The sequence below is a fragment of the Bos grunniens genome, chromosome 16 (genome assembly GCF_055505025.1).
Source record: "Bos grunniens cultivar Pamir isolate PY7600 chromosome 16, Bosgru_T2T1.0, whole genome shotgun sequence".
Taxonomy (NCBI): Eukaryota; Metazoa; Chordata; class Mammalia; order Artiodactyla; family Bovidae; genus Bos; species Bos grunniens.
The window spans coordinates 51,934,603-51,955,456 of NC_141180.1; the positions used below are offsets into that span (position 1 = coordinate 51,934,603).

At 38.8% G+C, this 20,854-nt stretch overlaps 1 protein-coding gene across 1 annotated transcript in view; it reads left to right on the forward strand.

The window, feature by feature from the left end:
• ACBD3 (acyl-CoA binding domain containing 3) overlaps window positions 1-19,961 on the forward strand; it is a 38,033-nt gene extending 18,072 nt beyond the window's left edge. The window contains exons 2-8 of the mRNA XM_086345097.1: window positions 2,217-2,358; window positions 3,065-3,205; window positions 6,004-6,162; window positions 7,871-8,045; window positions 11,623-11,809; window positions 13,865-14,149; window positions 17,842-19,961. Coding sequence (XP_086201223.1) covers window positions 2,217-2,358; window positions 3,065-3,205; window positions 6,004-6,162; window positions 7,871-8,045; window positions 11,623-11,809; window positions 13,865-14,149; window positions 17,842-18,053 — 1,301 coding nt within the window. The 3' untranslated portion in view covers window positions 18,054-19,961. The remainder of the gene's footprint in view (window positions 1-2,216; window positions 2,359-3,064; window positions 3,206-6,003; window positions 6,163-7,870; window positions 8,046-11,622; window positions 11,810-13,864; window positions 14,150-17,841) is intronic.
• The last annotated feature ends 893 nt before the right edge of the window (window positions 19,962-20,854 follow it).

A 20,854-nucleotide genomic window follows, 5' to 3' on the forward strand; every position in this document is an offset into this window, starting at 1 on the left:
GAAAGAAAAACTGCCAGTTACAACTATAAAATACAATAGATGTAAAAACTAATGTGATTTTAGAGATGTTAAAGTGTAGGTTGGGGGAGTACTTAGAACTGAAGATAATATATTTTGTGCTGTATGATTGTATATAACTTTCTGCAGCTTGCTTTTTTCATTTAACTGTATTTCCTTTGTGCTCAATCACTAAGTTGTGTCCGACTCTGCGGCCCCACAGACTCTAGCCCACCAGGCTCCTCTATCCTGGATTTCTCTAGGCAAGAATACTGGAGTGGGTTGCCAGCCTTTCAAATTATATGTAATCTCCTATGCATATATCTCTTATTAAAAATGCTTGATATAAAAATTTTGAACTTATTTTAAAAAACGATTGCTGAACATTTTTAATATTTGAAAAAGATGTTAAGTGGTGCACTAGTGTGTGTGTGCCTTACTGTTGCTTGACATTGGTTTCTCTTTAGTAATTTTTTTTTAATTGGTTTACTCTTTGTAGTAATTTTAACGTAAGTAAAGCTATTTCCTTTACTTACTTCATTTATTCCATAGACTGACTGTGCCACATTATTTAGCTGTTTCCTTATTGATGAGCTTTTAAGTTGTTTACAGTAATAAGAAAAGAGTGCTGCAATGAAAATACTTCTGTGTCCACCTCCTTCTGTGTATTTGGGAATGCTTATCAAGAGTAGATGATGAGAATTGGAATTACTGGACCATAGGGCATCTATATTTACAATTTTGGAATATATTGCCTCATTCCCCTTTAAGATAACTAACAATTTATACTTTCAACATTAGTGTATTGAGAATGGGTACCTGTTTGTCCTGTTCTTACCAACTCTTGATGACCTAACTTTTTTGACCTATCTGGTGGTAGACAGCATCCTGAGTATCTAATGGTTTTGGTTTCTATTTCCTTGACTAGTGAAATTGAGTGTCTTGTGATGCTTGTATTTTTTTTTTTTCCTCCTGTTATGATTCCTTGGACAGGATATGAACTATTCGTTAAACCATATTCTTCTCTTATCATGAGTAATTTTCTTTTGGTGACTGCTCTGTACATGGATAAAATTTGTAGCCAATAGACACTACTTTTAATCTCGTTTTTTGTTTTAAAATGTGGTAGTCTCTTATCATTAGAACCAACCAGTAACTAACACTCCATTCATCAAAGAAGTAGGATTTCCTATTTTGTCAGCACCCAGTTTCATATGCTTTTAAGTGTTCCCAGTGGTAGTTAAGTCTCTGTGGGTCATACTGGCTTCACTGTAATTGCCCATTGGCAACCTGCCAGAGCAGAGGAAAGATCCAACAGTTATTACCATTAATACTGTCCTGTTACCTCTGAAGTAGAAAAGACTCTTTATTGATAAACAGACTAAGAGTTTAAATGGTCCTATAGCTAGGAAGTACTATAGCTGCTGCTGCTAAGTCGCTTCAGTTGTGTCCGACTCTGTGTGACCCCATAGATGGCAGCCCACCAGGCTTCCCCCATCCCTGGGATTCTCCAGGCAAGAACACTGGAGTGGGTTGCCATTTCCTTCCCCAATGCATGAAAGTGAAAGGTGAAAGTAAAGTCGCTCAGTAGTGTCCGACTCTTTGCGATCCCATGGACTGCAGCCCACCAGGCTCCTCCGTCCATGGGATTTTCCAGGCAAGAGTACTGGAGTGGGGTGCCATTGTCTGAGATGTCTGATTCCAAAGTCCTTTCCACTGCATCGTACTGTTTCAGTGGGATGGATACATTTTGAATATAGCCTTTCAAATAATATGTAATCTCCTATGCATATATCTCTTATTTAAAATGCTTGATATAGAAATTTTTGAACTTATTTTAAACGATTGCTGAACATTTTTAATATTTGAAAAAGATGTTAAGTGGTGCACTAGTGTGTGTGTGTGCCTTACTGTTGCTTGACATTGGTTTCTCTTTAGTAGTTTTTTTTTTAATTGATTTACTCTTTGTAGTAATTTTAACATAAATATTAGTATTTAACTTTATTTAAAAAAATTAACTCAGCATGAAGTTTTTTTATCTTGGCTTTGATTATTAAAATTTAGTACTTGAAATAAAAATCTTCCTACAGTGGTTTTTATAGGCAATGTAAATTTCACAGGTAATTTGTGATATACCTTATACCAGAATTTCAACATACAGTGCTGAAAATGTTATATTTTGCCAGTGCTAATTGTTTTTGTGTTTATTTTTGTTATAGAAAAAGATGGCAAAGCATTTCATCCAACTTATGAAGAAAAACTGAAACTTGTGGCACTGCATAAGCAGGTTCTTATGGGCCCATATAATCCAGATACTTGTCCTGAGGTTGGATTCTTTGATGTGTTGGGGAATGACAGGAGGTAACAGTGTTTTATTGTGTAATGAATTTAATGAGTGAGTGCGTGCTAAGTTGCGACTCTTTATGATCCTGTAGCCCCCCAGGCTCCTCTGTCGGTGGAATTCTCCAGGCAAGAATATTGGAGTGGAGAGAAGGATACAGAGTGAATTGGTTCAGATGTAAATAGCTGGCTCATTAGCTTTAGAATAAGAGCTAAGCAAACATTTTTGCTTGCAGCTTCTGGAGTCGTCAGATGTTTATCTGTTTTTGGTTTGGAGATGTTTGGGGCTAAATATTGTGAAAGATGTTTACTCATCTGATTATGAACATAAAACAGCTTCATTTGATTCTTCCAAAATAATATTACAACAGCAATTTACAGTATAGTAGTTGATTCCCTTGTTGGGACACGTACAGAGTTGTGACAGGAAAGAATATATTAAGCATTTTATTCAATTAAGGCTAACTATAAGAAAAGTAGAACTTTGATACCCTTTTACTGGTATGGAAATTATCAGCAATGCAGTTAAATTATGGTGTAAGTTTGGTTTGTACATAGGCTATTTAGTTTAGTAAACCAGTCCATACGTGTTGAAGTTTTGAATCTGTATAGTCGAGTCATTCTTCATTTTAGTTATAATTGAGACTTGTTTATATTTAGGTTTAAATGAAATCAAATTTTTTACTCTTTTAAGAGTAGCAAGTAACTTTCTTGTTGTTCTTTACAGGAGAGAATGGGCAGCCCTGGGAAACATGTCTAAAGAGGATGCCATGGTAGAGTTCGTCAAGCTCCTGAATAGGTGTTGCCATCTCTTTTCCACATATGTTGCATCCCACAAAATAGAGAAGGAAGAGCAAGAAAAAAAAAGGTGAAGTTTGAGAGCACAGAATACTAGATCCTTGTGCAGCCTGTCTACTGCATAGTATCCTGATGCTTTTGCTTTATGGAGTGTCTGTTCTCAGTCAGCTATCTTAACATCCATTGGATCCCCGCTTCTTATGGCAGTTGCTCAAAACTTTCTGATGTGAGCAGGTGCTTTTATTATGAGTTTTGAGGGTTTACTGCTTCCGTCTGACTATACCTTTATACATTCATCATGGCAGCATTGCTTTTGTGTTACTGCACTAAGTTTCTGAGCAAACACAGTAAGCTCAGCCACCCCTCCTCCTTACCCTCTGGTCTCTCACACCCTTTGCTGCTGCCTCTCTTGTTTTTCTAGAATATTCATACTCTATATCATGGTTATCAGCTATGCTACATGGTATGCCTTATCTAGGCATTACATATTGGCTGTGGCTTCCAGGTAGCTCATTAATTACTTCCAGAGGTTGCAGGGGGTGCTATTGAATGCACTGTTTATGCTTATAGGATTTTCTGTCATGATTGTGAATACAGCAGAATTATAGTTAAACTTTATTTTCAAGAACAATCTGAAATTTCTAGATAATGAAAATAATGCTATAAAGGCATCTGAAACAGTTCTTTGCTGAAAAAGACAAAATTTTGAAAAGGTAAAATTATGAAGTTTCCTGAAAAATGCCCAGAAAGTCATAGAATAAAATGGTGAGTACGTTGTTCCAAAAATTCGTGATTAAAAGAAAAAAATGAGATATCATTTTATAGCAGTCACTGTGAGAACATCCTGAAATGAACATATTCATATACTGTTGTTTGTAGTGAATATAAATATTTACAAATAATTGCAAATAATTACAAACTTTTTAGGGGACAATTTGTAGAATTTATTAAAAGTTCAAATGCTACCTAGCAATCCCACTTAAACCCATTCTACAGAAATACCAGAATATGTTTACAGCCACTTTACAGTGGCTCAGACGGTGAAGACTCTGCCTGCAGTTCAGGAGACTTGGGTTCAATCCCTGGGTTGGGAAGATTCCCTTGAAGAAGGAAATGGCAGTCCCCTCCGGTAGTCTTGCCTGGAAAATCCCATGGTCACAGGAGCCTGGTGGACTACAGTCCACGGGGTTGCAGAGAGTTGGACACGACTGAGCAACTAACAGTTTCACTTCATTTTCGAGGATGTTCATTGTAATTCTATGAATAACAACAGCAAAAAGCAAAAAATGCTAGCAGTCAGCATCTGTAGTGACAGAATGGTTAGTTAGATAAACTAAATTACCTTTAAAGAAAAATTCTATAAAGCTGATTTTCCCTCAAAATATGTTTTACTTACTTTAGAAACAGTCGGTTCCCTGATTTCCCACCTTATCCTGGAAATAACAGAAGGGAAAATAGTCTGACAGTGAAGGAAAAGACAGAAACCACGAAAAATAATTGTAAGAATTATAAAAATATGGCATCAGGGGTCATTTAATGTGAAAGTAAACTATCCCTGCATTATAACATGTACTGTATTTATGTTTGGAGTTATAACTCCTGAGTTTTCAATAGACAGAGCATTGGGTATAGTTTGTCTTTAAAAGGATAGAACATATCCTCATATATTTCCAGAAAATATTTATCCAAAGGACTATAGTTGTTATCCAAAGAAAAAGTTTTCTTATTAGAATGGAAGGAGAGTCCTTTACTGGAGACTTGATCTATGTGCTGCAATCCATTGTGTAGTGATTTTGGATCAGTGAGGTGTAGCTGTGTCTTTGAAAGGAGTATACATTGCTTTTTACGTTCTTTTATAATGATAAATTGAATATTTAAGTTACTACTGAATGTATAAAACTGTGTTTTTCCTTTTAAAAATATACTCTTGTCATGAGATGAGGTCCATGTCGAATTCTTTTAAAGCATTTAAGACAAGACCTCCTCTATGCTGAAGCTTACGCTTTGGCTTTTGAGACATCTTGCCCTGTGTACTGTCACATGTTGAAATTAGGTCCTGTTGCTGCTGTATTTTGAGTCTTGGTTGGTTGTGACTCAGGTGTGTTAATCACTTACAGGAGTTTGGGGAGGTAAGTGGGGCAACCCAGACACTCTCACGGCAGGACCATGAAACGGTGTCTTTTCTGAGGACCTTGGAAGTCTGCTCTTTCGTCGTGTCTTCAGCCTCCCTGTCTTCCTCCTCCTCTGTGACCTGTGTGGCTTTCGTTCCTAGTGCATCTTGTCTCTCTTGAGAAAGGGGTTGCAGGGGTGGGTGAGAGCTGGGTAAAAATCTAGCTGCACCCAGGTGTCCAACTGTTCTTTTCTTTTTTTAAATTAAAAACTTTAATTTTTTTTTTTAATTTCAGAAATTATACATGAACATATAAACCCTGAGACTACAGTTGTGTGAGACAGGCAGTCCCTGCCCTTATGTAGCATGTACTTCAATGAGTAAGGCAGATACATTGCTACATTTATCACATAAATTTATTTACAACGACAGCAGGTAGTATGAAGGAAAAGCTTGTGATGCTGTGAGCATATCTTAGACGGGAGCCTTCGAGGTATTGTAATGGTTTAAGTGGTACCTCACTGATAGACTCCTTTTTCTCTTACCGTGTAGCAGTCATTGTTCTTGTTGTGATCTGTATAGTTAGAGATTTATTCCATATGATAAATTTCTCCTCTTGGAAATGTTCATTTCAAATTGTGATAAAATTATCACGTTTCTCCAAGAAACCTGGGTCAGTCTTCACTGGGAAAGAGTCTTAAATTATTTTTAAATAGGACTTTGTTTAGGGTTCATTCTCTCTGTCCTTTACCTCTTAGGAAGGAGGAGGAGGAGCGAAGGCGGCGTGAAGAGGAAGAACGGGAACGTCTGCAAAAGGAGGAAGAGAAACGTAGGAGAGAAGAAGAAGAAAGGCTTAGACGGGAGGAAGAGGAGAGGAGGCGGCTAGAAGAAGAGAGACTTCGGCTGGAGCAGCAAAAGTACGCTTGTCGGGTATTGTCTAAGAATGAGAGATGGGCCACCACACCTCTGCACTTGACGGTTCACCTTGTGTGCCTTGGAATATTTCCCTGTTTTGTTCGACTGGGAGGTAGATCAGCATTAGCTATTGCCATTTGTACCAGTGATGTGTTACCAAGGTGAGGGCCTCATCTTAAGCATCATTGGTTGCAAAAAGAAGAAAGACGTGGGATTTGCTCCCAGAACCCAGACGCTAGAAGAGGAGCTGAGGAGCTTGCTCTCTGTCTCTGGGTCCATAATGATCTCCTGTCCTTGATTCTCTCGGCTGTGTCTCTGATGCATTCTTCCTCTTCTCTACGAATTGTCACTGTGCTTTGCCAAATGCAGGGCTATCTCAGCCTGGATTTACGTGGTCTTTCTTTTCATGCATCTGACAGAGACTGGCTAGAGTACAAGAAACCCAGTTAAAAATTCGCAGGCCAGAGAATCTCTTGGTTCAGCCTATGTCAGATGTCTATTCCTAGTCCCCTAGAACAGGACCTGGGAGCTGAACCCATTTCTTATTCAGTAAGAGCTGTGAGAGCCACTGTCTCAGAAGGGATTCGTTCAAGAGGGAGCTGTGGGAGTGAGGAGGAAGGGATTAACGCCCATAAAACAAAGAGAAGGCCCACGGTTCTAGAGGTGGCATAACATGTAGATTAAACCAGACAACATGCAGGTCCTTTGTTTTCTCCCCATTGTTTGTGAAGACTTCTTAGAAAAGCTTCAGACTGACTCAGGGTCTGTGTCTACCTTGGAGAGAGGCTATGAATGCTGCTCTGTTTTGGGGGAGAGGGGTGCCCTGGTTGGACCCAGTATCATGTTCTGTTTAGGACTTTGTGAGATTTAGCTTTCTTATTACCTGTTAACAGATGGTTTAGAGGGCATTACTGTTAGTCACGTGACTGAGTTAAGTACGTGGTTCCTATATATGGGGGAAAAGGAATAGTACTAGTTCACAGAAATCAGTATCTCTAGACCAAGTGTACCCAGATACTGTCTTCAGTGCTCCTGTTTAAGACTGGCTTTACATTAAATGCCAGGGTGCTCAGATTTCCACTGGCTTTATTTGTATTTACCAGAGCCACCTGTAACATCTTTTAGCTATTATTCAGCCTTTTACTACTTTACATATATTTATGTAGAAAAACCATGGCCAGCAGTTAAATATCTCATCTCTGTAATAAATGACAATCCACTTTTCTTATAGCAAAAACTATAGGCTGGAGCCAGACTGCCTAGATTTGAATCCTGGCTCTGGCGTCTACTCACAGTGTCATCTTGGGCAAGTCACTGAAATCTTCCATTTCCTGCTTTGTGAAACCCCACCTCACAGGGTGGTTGTGAGAACTAGGTGGGTTGGTACATAGAAGTACCCTGAAAAAACTGCCTGGCACGTTGTAAGGGCACGATAAATGGTGATAACGATGATGGCAGTGACCGTGATGCTTATTATTCTCCTTTTCCATCTCAAGTTGGCCTTGAAAAACCTAGGAGAAAAATTAGAAGCCGAGTTTATTTTCTTAAATCTTTCTCTGGACCTTGGACGCATGCTGCTTGGTATACATTACTACCTTAATCATTTTTAAGAGGTATTCGTTATAAAACGAAATAACAAAGACATTTTATTTTGTCATGAACAGCCAATCTCCTGTAGTCAGACTAGTGTATATTTTTTAATGTTTTTAGGCAGCAGATAATGGCAGCTTTAAACTCCCAGACTGCCGTGCAGTTCCAGCAGTATGCAGCCCAACAGTATCCAGGGAACTACGAACAGCAGCAGATTCTCATCCGCCAGTTGCAGGAGCAACACTATCAGCAGTATATGCAGCAGTTGTATCAAGTCCAGCTTGCACAGCAACAGGTACGATAGCCAACACCCAAATTCAGCCTTAGAAGGGGTTTTTAGTTTCATTGAAATGAAAGTTCTTTTTTTAACAGTTGCTGATGACTTTTGCATTAGTTAGCCCCTCAGATATCAAATAACTTTTAGGTGACCTTTATTAACAGATTTTTAACATTGCAGTGGCAGTTATGAAAGAAAGTATATAATTTCGAAGCAACAGATGATGTGGCCTCTATTATTGTGTCACAAGTGTATTTGGAATTTGTATGGACCTAGTGTTATCCCAGTGAGTTTGACATAGCTCTAAACGTGGTCCCAGGACCATGGAGACTTGGGTGATTAGTGTTAGTTCAAGGACAGCCTTCAGGCCAACTGCTGTCATAGTCCTGGCCAGCTTCTAATTGGAGGACCCGCAGTCCCTAAGGCAGAGCTTGGTTGGGTCCGTCTTGCCCTTTTTGTTGGGTGCAGTAGCTGCGCTGCCTGCCTGCAGCACATCGGCAGTCCTCCTTGGCTTCCTGCCCCCGCAGTCTTGCTTCCACACAGGAATAGGTGGTTGAGGGGAAGGACACAGCGCTGGAGGTCACACACCACTTGGATGCTGTCCTAGTTTTGCCATTATCTTGTTTGATCTCAGTCTAGTTACTTATTGCTCTGATATTTCTGCCTTTTTTCCAAACCAATAAGAATGGGATATGAAATCCTGTTAAGTAGTCTTGTTAACCTCACAGGACTATCAGAGGAATGAAATAAGAAAATAGTTACTCTGTGTAAGTATTTGATACATAGGGAAGATAGCTGATTTTACATTATTTTTTTACATCTTGCAGAGGCGTAAAATGCCTCTTTAAAGTTAACCTTTAAGTTTTACTTGAAGTTTTCTTATTTAATTTTCAGTTACAAAACAGGTACTACTTGTCAAAATACCTGAGTGAAGAAAAGTGTTGTGAGGTAATTCCCTGGTAATCCAGTGGTTAGAACTCGGCACTTTCACTGCTAGTGGCCTGGGTTCCATCTCTAGTCAGGAAACAAAGATTCCCGCAAGTCGCCTGCCTTGGCAGCGAGGCCAGAGTAAAAACCAAAACACAAACTATGTTTCTCTATAAATTTAATAAAATGTCTTAACATTTAAAACAAGGAAAAGTGTTGTGTTTTAGTTGCCCCACATTTCTTGTTAGGTGAAGTAATCTTTGTTATTTTGCCACGCTCTTTAAAATTTCTTGAAAATTCATATCCTTACCTAAAATATGTTTTCCCCTGAGTCTTTAGCGTCAGTGAAGCAGTTAAGAGGCACTGCAGATTTTGTATAATCCATGAGAAGAGGAAAAGGATGTCAAACCAGAGTTACAAGATAACAAGTGGTATTTTTGAGGGATTTCTGTCCTCCAGAGACTGTTTATACTTTGGCATATCACTCCCTTTTCCTGCTTCTTTAATGGGTATTGAGATAATTTCTTAATAGGCTAGTTCATACACACTGTCCTGCTTACAGGTTGCTATCATTTAGTGAGAACAAAGTCAGTCAAATAGGGTAAAACCAAAAATCTTTGAAATAGAATTGGAAAGCCATAATTTAGATTGCAGTGATCAGACTCAGTTTATCAGATTGATTGCTTGTCTCTGATAAGAGAGAATGAGAGGAACTGGGGAAGGAACAAAGGGAACCTCAGCCCCATAAAGTATTAATTTTTATATAAATACTGAGCAGAATGACAAAAAATGGGAACACTTGTTAATTTGGGGTGTGGTTACATGATGTTTTATTGTTCCTATGCCTTTCTGTGCTTTTAAAAACTTCCTGGAGTATAGAAGAGAGATTATATAAATAAAAAATTGTGATCTATTATATATAATAGATGTATACTCATATTCAGTAGGATCACAGGGTAGGCAGGTGTTCATCCTGCTAGAGATTTTCAACAAAAGCCTAGAGTGAAGAGGGACCGTTTGAGCTGACCAATTGATCATCAACAGAAATTGCCTTTTTTTTTTTTTTTGGCTTTCCTGTCATGCAGTGAAGTGTTCTGAGTGTGCTGACTTGTTTTGGTTGTATGCCTATTTTCTGAAAGCTGGTACTCTTAGAAAACTGATGTGGAAATTACTGAGAATCTAGGCTTTGGAAGAAGATATTTTAAAATCTTAAGTGTTTTGCTAACCAGCACTAGCAGCAGAGAGAGGTGGTATTGCTTAAGCAACTGATTTGTAAATGATTAGTAATGTAATGATTTCATTAAATGAAATCTGTATTCAGATAGGCCAAAATGTATCATTATCCCTAACCCATGAAATTATACAGGCTTTTTTTTCCTATTTTCTTTAAACTGTTGTAAATATATGCTCACTTATTATATAACTTAATATTTTAAAGTTACTTAAATGCCATAATATAGATTGGGTAAATTTCCTATTTTCACAATAGCATATTCTATTGCAGTGCAAACAAACAAAATACAGTTACATACTTGTGACTTTATAGATAAACCTCTCAAACAAATCTTGAGTAAAAGAAGCCAGACACAAAAAAAGAGCATATAATATACAATTTCATTTATATTAAAGTTCAAAGACAAGCAGACCAAACGTGTAATTTTACAGGTTAGTTTTGTCATTACCCTTGAAGGACTTTCTGGAAAGGGGCACCAGGAAGGGTTCTGGGATGCAGAAAATGTCTTGATCTGGATGTTGGTTTTATGTGTATGTTTCTCTAATGAAAATTGATCAAGCTGTACATTTTTGATTTGTATACTTTTCTATATGTTTGTTTTAGTTAATTTTATTTAAAGTTTCCCCAAAAGTTATGTAAGTAATACTTAGGCATTTCTTGTAATGTTAATACTAGTATTTATTCATTTTAATATGAGAGGAATGTCCTAAAGTAGCTGTCCTTTGGATTTAAGCTGTTTTTATTTTCCATTTTTCAGAGGACTTTTAAATTTTACATTTATGAAAATACATACTTTAATCATAATTATGTGAAGTGATGCATTTTTTTTTTAAGAAATTATTTTGACCTCAAACTCCATTTTATAAGCCTATTTAATTTTTAGGTCAGTATTTTTTTTACTTGATTAGCAGTTTTTGGTTTGTGATAATTTTTCTGTGTATAAAGATATATTATTAATTTTTTTGTCCATATTTGATTTGTTGGTTACATTTGGGGCCATTATCAGGTTTCACCATTTACAGCTTCTCCCTTTGTGAATTTTCTTCTGTTACCATTTATTTCTACCAGGTTTAGTTTTTCTGATGAAAATTTTATGTATCTGGATTTTATTAAGTTTTTTTTCTATCAGTTTTAAGAACAGATGTTTCCATGTTCAGTTTTTACCCATAATAATTTTATTTGGGATGATTATTTCTACCTACTTTAATTTTTCCTAGTTTTTCTAGTGATCCTTAGATCACAAGAATGTGGTCCTCAGAATATTATTATACTAATATTCATTATAGATAGGATAAAAACTCATAAAGTGTATTAGTAATTTCTTGGAGCTACTTGATGAGGCAAAAATTCTGATGGGACCAGAATGCATCTCAGGGTAAATGCCCCATTTTTAGCCTCCTGGTCAGCATGTCTTCGCTTTTTCTTGACTTATAGGCAGCATTACAGAAACAACAGGAAGTAGCAGTAGCTGGGGCTTCCTCTCCTACGTCATCAAAAGTGAATGCAACTACACCAAGCGATATGATGTCAGTTAATGGACAGGCCAAAACCCACACTGACAACACTGAAAAAGAGACTGAACCAGAAGCCGCCGAAGAAGCCCTGGAGAATGGACCAAAAGGTATGGTTGTTGTATGTGCACTTCCATCCAGATACTATAATTCAGACTCGTGAAAAGCAAAAGTCAGAAAGTCAGATTAATTAACTTTCGAGAGCAGTTACATATTTGTGAGAGTTGAATGCTTTTTCACTCTTTTTAATCTGAATCTGATGCTTCTGGTGACTCCTGGGATAGTTTAGAAGAGCACATGAGGTGTCCTTTGGACCTTTGGGTTGTCTTATTTTATATACTGGTTGTTTGTTGCTGTGTAACACATTGTGCCCAAGTTTAGCAGCTTAAAATAATAAACATTTATTCTCTCTCACAGTTTCTGTGGATTAGGGATTGAAGAACTGCTTAGCTGAGCGGTGGGCTTCCCTGGTAGCTCAAATGGTAAAGAATCTGTCTACCATGGGAGACTTGGGTTTGATTCCTGGGTCAGGAGGATTCCCTGGAGAAGGAAATGGCAGCCCACTACAGTATTTCTGCCTGGAGAATCCCATGGACAGAGGGGCCTGGCAGGCTACAGTCCATGGGGTCGCAAAGAGTCAGACACGACTGAGACTAGCACACACACACTAACTGAGTGGTGGTGGTTCTGGTCTCTTATGAGGTTATGTTGACCTCTTATGAGGTCAAGCCTCATGTGAAGGCTTGACTGGGACTAGAGACTGCTTCCAAAATGGTTCCCTCACATGACTGGCAAGTTCATGCTGGCCGTATGCAGGAGGACCTCAATTCCTTGCCCCATGGAGCCTCTCTAAAGGGTTGCTGGAGTGTTCTCAACACAGTGGCTGTCTTCCTCCAGAGAACATGATGCAAAGGAGAACAAAGCAAGAGTGGCAGTGTCCCTCATGCCCTAGCTTTGGAAGTAATACGTCAGCACTGCTGCTGTATTCTGTTGCTCCTGGTGAATTTTGGGTGGTGACTTTACAAGGCCATGAATACCCACGGTGAGGATCACTGGGGGCAAACTTGTAGGCTCTTTACCATATATTCACAATATATTTTTTGAGACAGAAGAACCATGTTACCGGTAAGATAATTTAGATTTTCAAAGGTCTACTTACCTTTTCACAGGCAGCTCATTCATTCAACAATGGGTTCAAGATTTTCTGGGTGTTGGGTTACAGAGGTGAAGCAAAATAACACACATACAATGTAAATTGTGGCTGTGGTAAGTACTGTGTGGAGAGAAAAGTCCATTTCAGTGTGAAAGCACATAATATGGAGATGGGAGCTAGTTAAGGTCACCAGAGGTTTTCCTGGGGAAGGGACACTGAAGCTGAAAGGTCCAAATCAAGAGTACCAGTTCCCAAGTAAGAAGGAAGAAGAGACCATGTCAGTGACTGATCAGAGATGGTGGTAGTGTGGTTCATAAGAAAGTTGGTTTCCTTGTCTTTTTAAAACAAGTAATAGAATAGTTGCAGAGAAGACCTTGAAATACCTTGATTCATTCCTCTCTTCCCCTTTTTTTCCTATTAAGAGTTAAATCTTTTGTCAAAGGCTCTGAATAACTCTGGAAAACCTATTGAGTGCACATAGATATTTCTCAGTAACAAGACATTACCCATTTTCCTCAGTTGCTAGCAGTTCCATTCTGAGTTTCCTTAGAGTAAGCCCTCCCTTAGAGCTTTGGTTTACTCCAAAGTCAAGACTTTTTTTTCTGACAGTCTGAAGTCAAAGCCTGCCTTCTTTGTTCACATCCAAAAATGAATTTATTTCAAGTCCAGATCTCTCTTTGTTTGAATGTTTCCCTCTTTCCAGCTAGGAGGTTTCCAAGGTCATTCTTCCATGCCCATATGCAGTTAGAGTACTGGAAAAAAATCCTTCTTAAGAATATGGTTTGCATTTGTTACTTAAAATGGGATGTTGACCTCTGAATACCTGTGGTGTTATTAAATATAGGAATTTGGGGGGAGACTTCCTTGGGGAGGCTTTTAAAGTCCTCAATCTAAGGTAGACCAGATTGCACTTGGTGCCTGCTCATGGCTGGGCAGGTGGTCCTATGCAGGTATTGCTGCCTACACGTGAAGGCTCATCCTCTTTATCCTTTGTAATTCCTGTTGCCTTTAGAATCTCTTCCAGTAATCGCAGCTCCATCCATGTGGACACGACCCCAGATCAAAGACTTTAAAGAGAAGATTCGGCAGGATGCGGATTCCGTGATCACAGTGGGCCGAGGAGAAGTAGTCACTGTTCGAGTACCCACCCATGAAGAAGGATCATATCTCTTTTGGGAATTTGCTACAGACAATTATGACATTGGGTTTGGGGTATATTTTGAATGGACAGACTCTCCGAACACTGCTGTCAGCGTGCATGTCAGTGAGTCCAGCGATGACGACGAGGAGGAGGAAGGTAGAGCCATTGGTCCATATTCAGTAGCTGGGTTGTGCATTGGCAGAAATGGTAGCAGTTCTGATGTCAGCCAACCTCATGCTTCCTGATTAACTTCCTGGACAGGGATCAAACATTTCAGTGGTGGGACCTTAGGCCAAAAAGATTGTGAGAGAAGCTAGCCTCCTGAGTGAGGCCTGAATTTTTATGAATGCCAGGGAAGTCTGTTTGACAGTTTATTTTACTGCTTTCTGAATGCTGTTATACTTTTGCACCTTGTGTGTTGAAAAGCCAAATGTGCAAGGTCATTTTGAAAAATTATAAAAGAGCAAGCAAGAAATTCTGCCAACTCTGGAATTTATATTTCCGATATCAGCTTTTTAGGTTGTTAGTCTAAGATGTATTTTCTCTAACTAGACAAAATCAAATGTTTCCAGTGACAGTCTCAGCTGTCTTGATGTTGGGACTTCCCTGGTGATCCACGCTTCCAAGGCAAGGGGCACAGGTTGAATACTTGGTCGGGGAACTAAGATCCCATATGTCTTGTGTAGCCAAAAAAAACCTATCTTGGTCTAGGAAGTAGGTTGTAAAATGCATTGCTTACTGATTGAGAAGGTAGTCTTTTTAATTTTGTTATTATCCAGAAAAGTTAGAACACAGGGCTTTTGTATCCACCTAATAAGTACTTAAATATTTGTTGACTTGATTGAGTAATGTGGAAGGAGTGCCCTGGCTGGGAGAATGGGAAAGCACCTTCAATTCTTGACCATAACTAACCTTTCAGGTGACTTACAAATGAACTGCATATTGAAGAGTGTAGGTAATCACAGAGACTACACTGGGATAAGTTTAAAGAGGTAGTTGTTGAAGGTACATGGAGGGAGGCTAAAAGTTGAGTCCGCTTTTGATAGACAAGCTGAATCTTGGTGATTCGGTTATATCACCAAGATACTCTGAGCCCCTTCAGGTCGTGTATGGCAACACACACACATGGGCCAGTGTCGTTTAGGAGCTGCTTTCTCTTCTAGCATTTAGTTTTCAGCAGTCTTTATTCTGAGTACCACCAGCAAGGGAAGGCACTGCACGTAAATACTGCTGACTGAACCAGACCAAAAAAATGTCAAAGTAGGGAGGAAAAAAAAAACTAGAGAGACCTGAGTTTGCAGGGCAGGTGCCACTTCTGTTGCCTCAGGTGCCCCTCAGCAGCATCAGGACAGGAGCTAAGCCCTTTACTAGTCTTTCTGATGCACACGGGGACTCATTACAGTTAGGTGACTTGCACATACTTGGGAAGGGAAGTTTTTAGTATATGCAAATTGCTGTATTTTTAAAGAGCTTTGTGAATAATAAGAGAATTCTCTATTAAGTGGGTTGAAGTAATCTATTTCTCCTGGTTTGTAAGCTTGAGAGCTTTTAAAGCAGGATACTTCATAGTCTGACCCCTCAGCTGATTATCATTGTGTTATTGCTGTTGGGAAGAGCACTGATCAAAATGGCTGGGGTTCAGTGCCTCACTCAAGGTGAGAAGCTACACGTCTTTGACCTTTGCACTAATGTATGATAGCCTCAAATGGAAAATGGCATTACCTGTCATGATCACCTGTAACGAGATTTGCAACTAAAACTGACCCACTGAAGCCTCTGCACTGATAATATAACAACGGTGAGGGGAGTTCCTCGGTGGCCTAGTGGTTAGGAATCTGGGCTTTCATTGCTATGGCCCAGGTTCAGTCCCTGGCCAGGGAACTGAGAATCCCACAAGCCACACGGCATAGCCACCTCCACCCCCCACCCCCCCAAAAAAAGAAGTAACAGCAGTGAAGATTTAACTCAGAATGGTTTTATTTGCCATGTGTCTCCCTATGGAGGCTGCTGTGCCGCCAGGCCTTGTCCACATTGTGTATTTTGTTTTATGTGGGGTCCTTTCAGCTTGGTTTAAGATGGAAGCAAAGTCCAGTTCTTTTGTTCATTGTTTTAGTTTTTCTCCATTAGGTCTTGAAAGACGGAGGAGTTTGAGGAAAACATGATGGGTAATCCATCCTTCTGCTGTAATTCTCCACTTGATTGTTTCTAGGTCCCAAGTCTTTGCTTAGATTGAAGAAAGATGCATCTTTCATCTATCCTAATAACCTTTAATTTTGTAGATTTTTGAGCAAAATTTGGATTTTGAATTAATGGGCCCAATAATCTATTTCATGGATATCCTTATGGGCAATAGTGTGTACTTAGAATGACTTGTATCTCTCATTTGCAAATGAAGTACATTTAATTTTAAGTAGTATTGCTATGATAAAACAAATCTGATTTGGGCCTATTTGTCATCTACTATTGTTGAATAAACTTTTTATTTTAGAATAGCTTTAGATTTACAGAAGTATTGGCAAGAGATAGTACAAAGAGTTCTGAAACCCAGTTTTTCCCTGTTGTTAACATCTTACCTTGTCCCATGGTATATTCATCTTAGCTAATGAACCAGTATTGATATATTATTAACTAAAGTCCATATTTCTTCAGATTTCCTTAGTTTTTCTGAATCTTCCAGGATCCCATCCAGGATGCCGCATTGTAGTAACAAGTCTCCTTAAGCTCCTCTCAGCTGAGAGTTTCTTAGACCTTCCTGGTTTAAATTCCTAATAGTGGCCATTGACAATCATCACATAATTGACTCATGTGCCTATAATTCATTCTGCCATGTTGCAAACCTGAAAGTCTTTTAAAATCTATGCTGAATATTCCCTTGATCTGTTTTCCTTGAGGGACTTCCCTGGTGGCTCAGTAGTAACAAATCTGCCTGTCAGTGCAGGAGATGCAGGTTCAACCCTGGGTCAGGAAGATCCCCTGGAGGAGAAAATGGCAACCCACTCCAGTAGTCCTGCCTGGGAAATCCCATGGACAGAGGAGCGTGGCAGGCTACAGTCCATGGGGTCTCAAAAGAGACTAAAAACAACAACAGTTTTCCTTGAGGCTGTTTATATTACTATATTAAACTAAGACTTTTCAACTGGTTCATAAGTTCTCATTCCTACAGGTTTCTACAGGTATTTTTTCCTAACCTCATATCATTACAGTTCAAAAAACTATTAACCTGGGGCAAACCTAGAATCAAAGCCCATTTTTTGCCACTGGGATCATCCCTGGGTTACACAGACCTAGTGAAAGTGATTGAATTTTCAGAGTGTCTCTGAATGTCTACCTCTTTTCTCTGTCTTTCTGATTTTATTTAAGAAAACAAAATAACATCCTCTCTCTTTGTACTTAAGATCAATAGAAAATAATAGTCCTCAAGCTCCCTTCTCCCCATTCCTAAAACAAGAGAGGACTTCCATATTGTTGGGAAGAAGAGGGTCACAGCAGCATTTTCTGTGGTCTTACTCAGATGACTGATGCCCTACCTGTTGGGAGGAGTTAGGAACTGAGTGGATGTGGAAGGGGAACAGTGGTTCAAGTACAGAGTGAGGAAGGCTGCTGATTGCTGCCGCCACCAGATGCTTGCCGCTAGGCTCCCAGGGTCCAGAAAGTGCTGTGCTTGGTACATAGCAGCTGCTCAGATACAAGAAGGAATCAATACACATTCACATGCACATAAGTTGTAGAATGGATTGAGAGAATTCCTAATGAGCAATTTCTCAAAGGTTGGAGTTTAAAATGCCTGCGGCAGACGTGTGGTTTTCCTGAATCTCTTCACTCTGACGTGTCTCTGTTTTCTTTCACAGAGAACATCAGTTCTGAAGAGAAGGCCAAAAAGAATGCCAACAAGCCCCTGCTGGATGAGATTGTGCCTGTGTACCGGCGGGACTGTCATGAGGAGGTGTATGCCGGCAGCCACCAATATCCAGGGAGAGGAGTCTACCTCCTCAAGTTTGACAACTCCTACTCTTTGTGGAGGTCAAAATCAGTCTACTACAGAGTCTATTATACTAGATAAAGATGTTACAGAGTCTGGAGTCTAGGGTTGAGCGGAAGATGGCATTTAATTTGGAAATTTCTTTGACTTTCGTGGAGCATTGCAGTCAGTGTTTACCCTATTGATTTTGGTCTGATGGTTTGGGACTCTTGCTGGGAATCAGGATTTCCTTGAAACTCTTGAGCGTTAGTACTTTGGGGTTAAAGGGACTCCTTAGACTCATCCAGCCCTTCGGTGCTGACCAGCAGAGTCATGAGTGGATGCTGATGTTACCCGAGCTACGTGTTAAATCTTTTAAAGTCTCCAAAATAAAACAGCTCAACATTGACCCCACCTGGCTGACGGTCAGTCCACTGCTGCCTGCTCTGTGTGTTCTGAGCCCATGGTTACTTTACAGTGCGCTCTGATTTGAAGTCCTGTGATAGTCTACATGAGGCACATCTTACTTTCATCAAAGGTCACCATTTTTGAAACTTACAATGTCACAGATTATAATAGAAAAGAAATTGCCTCAATTTGATCTTATTCTGAATGACCCAGATTGTTTTGCTTTGGGTATGGCTGTTTAGTTCAGAGCTATGTTACAGATAATTATTTTCTGAATAATGTTAATATAGAATGTTCAAACCTAGTTGATAATTGAAGTATCAAGACACATAGAACACTGAAAACATCCATCTTAGCAAGCCTCCACAAACCCTTGGCCCTTTTCTCCTCATCTGGTATTTATACTACCAGTAGCAAAGCAAAAAAGTAATTCATTTTTGTCTTGATTTAGCTTTATAGAGCATCTCAAATTGAAACTGTTTTCTACACAAGCATATAGTTAGGGATTTTGTAAACAAATTGACACCTACTGAATTAAAATATATAAGGTCATTTAAATATAATTCAGTGTATGGTGAATAACATTGCACTAATATGGAAATCACTGCCAGAGATAATCCATTTTCTTTGATATTACTTAGGCACATATCCTACATGATCCCAGTTGGGAATTACTTAATAGAAAGAATTGGAAATGCATATGGCCATGCTTAAATATAGCTTTAATCTGTATTATGTCTTCATTGATGGAAGGAGGTACATCTTTGTTTTCCTTACTGGAAACAAATATGGATTAATTGCCTCAAATTTGTGTAAGTGATTGACTAGTCTAGAGATTCTTGTTTTCAGAAGGATGGTATAGATAGAAAATTACAAAGATGGCATTATACACACAATGTTGTTATTATATGTTGTTACTGAGATACTTAGATTTTTAAAATTTTTGATCATAAATCACTTCTTGTAGGAGGGTTTGTTTCCATTGATTAGCTGCAGTGTATACAGTTCACTACATAAGGGGCTGTTTGTTTTTTTGTGTGCTGCATTTTTTTTCTGTTTTTTAATACCTGGTTTTGTACATATCTAACTCTGTTCTCTTTTGGTTATTCGGAAACTGGATTATTTTCTCCTAAGCAGTGCTTAATTTGTGTTTTTTTAATTTCGATTCAGTAGTCCCAGCTAATAGGTGTTCATTCTGTTACACTCAGAAGGTTTGCCACATTGTCCATCAGCTCTCGTGTATATGGTATAGAAACCATGGGGTTAGGCACCTCCTGGCATTTTTTTTTTTAATGAGAAAATACTGTATTTAAAATGTAAAATAAACTTTTAAAAAGCAGGCACTAATATATATTTCTTCCAGCCTTTGATTACAGATTTGTCCTTGCACATGTTAAGATGAATTATTCTCTAAAAATATTGTTCCTGGGAGCAGTGTATGTTACTTCACATAGCAGCAATTCCTGTCACATGTTCATGTCAGAACATTTTTGGTTTTAAACTTTTTTTATTGCCTTTGGCTGTTGAATAGAATATTACAAGTGCGATTTCCAAAAGATCTTGAAAATAATATATTTAATCAATTAAAATGTTTATCTGTAACTTGTTGATGTTTCATTAATATAGTTATTCTCTGAAGCATTAGTTCTGTATTTCATCATTTGGGTAGGAGGAAAAGAAATGTTTTAAATGGTCTGTTTTAAAAAGTTAAACAATAACAAACTATTGTTGACTGATTATTTTGTTTCTGCTGTGGATTACCGGAGTTTGTTAAAATAGGTTAACAGTTTTTCAGACTTTTTTTTTTTGGAAAGTGTCCTGTAGCTTGTGAAAATGTTAGTTGCTTAGTCGTATCCGACTCTTTGTGACTCCATGGACTGTAACCCATGAGGCTTCTCTGTCCGTGGTTTTCTCCAGGCAAGAACACTGGAGCAGGTTGCATCCTATCCCAGAGATCGAACCCAGGTCTCCTGCACTGCCTCCAGAATCTTCACCATCTGAGCCACTAGGGAATCCTCAGATTTCTTGATGGAAGGGAAGACAACTGACTTTTATTTAAAATGACTTACTATATTTCCCCTGTCAAACTGTTGGTATAGCATATTCCTTGAAGACGGAATACGCTACTTTAAAATGTCTCCTGAGGTGCAGCACCTGGGGAAGCAGCAGTGTGAGGCATGCCACAGTCAGTGTGATGTGAAATGCCACAAACTGTTCTTAAAATGACCCCACTGAAATGTCAGGAGACTTGGACATTAAATTTTTTTCCCCTTTGGGAAATTCCGAGAGGCTCAATGAGATTATCAGCTTTTTTTTCCCCATGTAGTTTGTTGCTACCATGCCGGCAGATCATGGAACAGTTAGAGAATTGTTGATACGTGAGCACATCTTGGAAACCATGCTACAGAGCCTTGACCATAAAAACGTCTTTGAATCAATATTGGACTTCCATCTCCATACATTTGCCTAGGGTTCTTCAGCTTTCTTACTGAAAG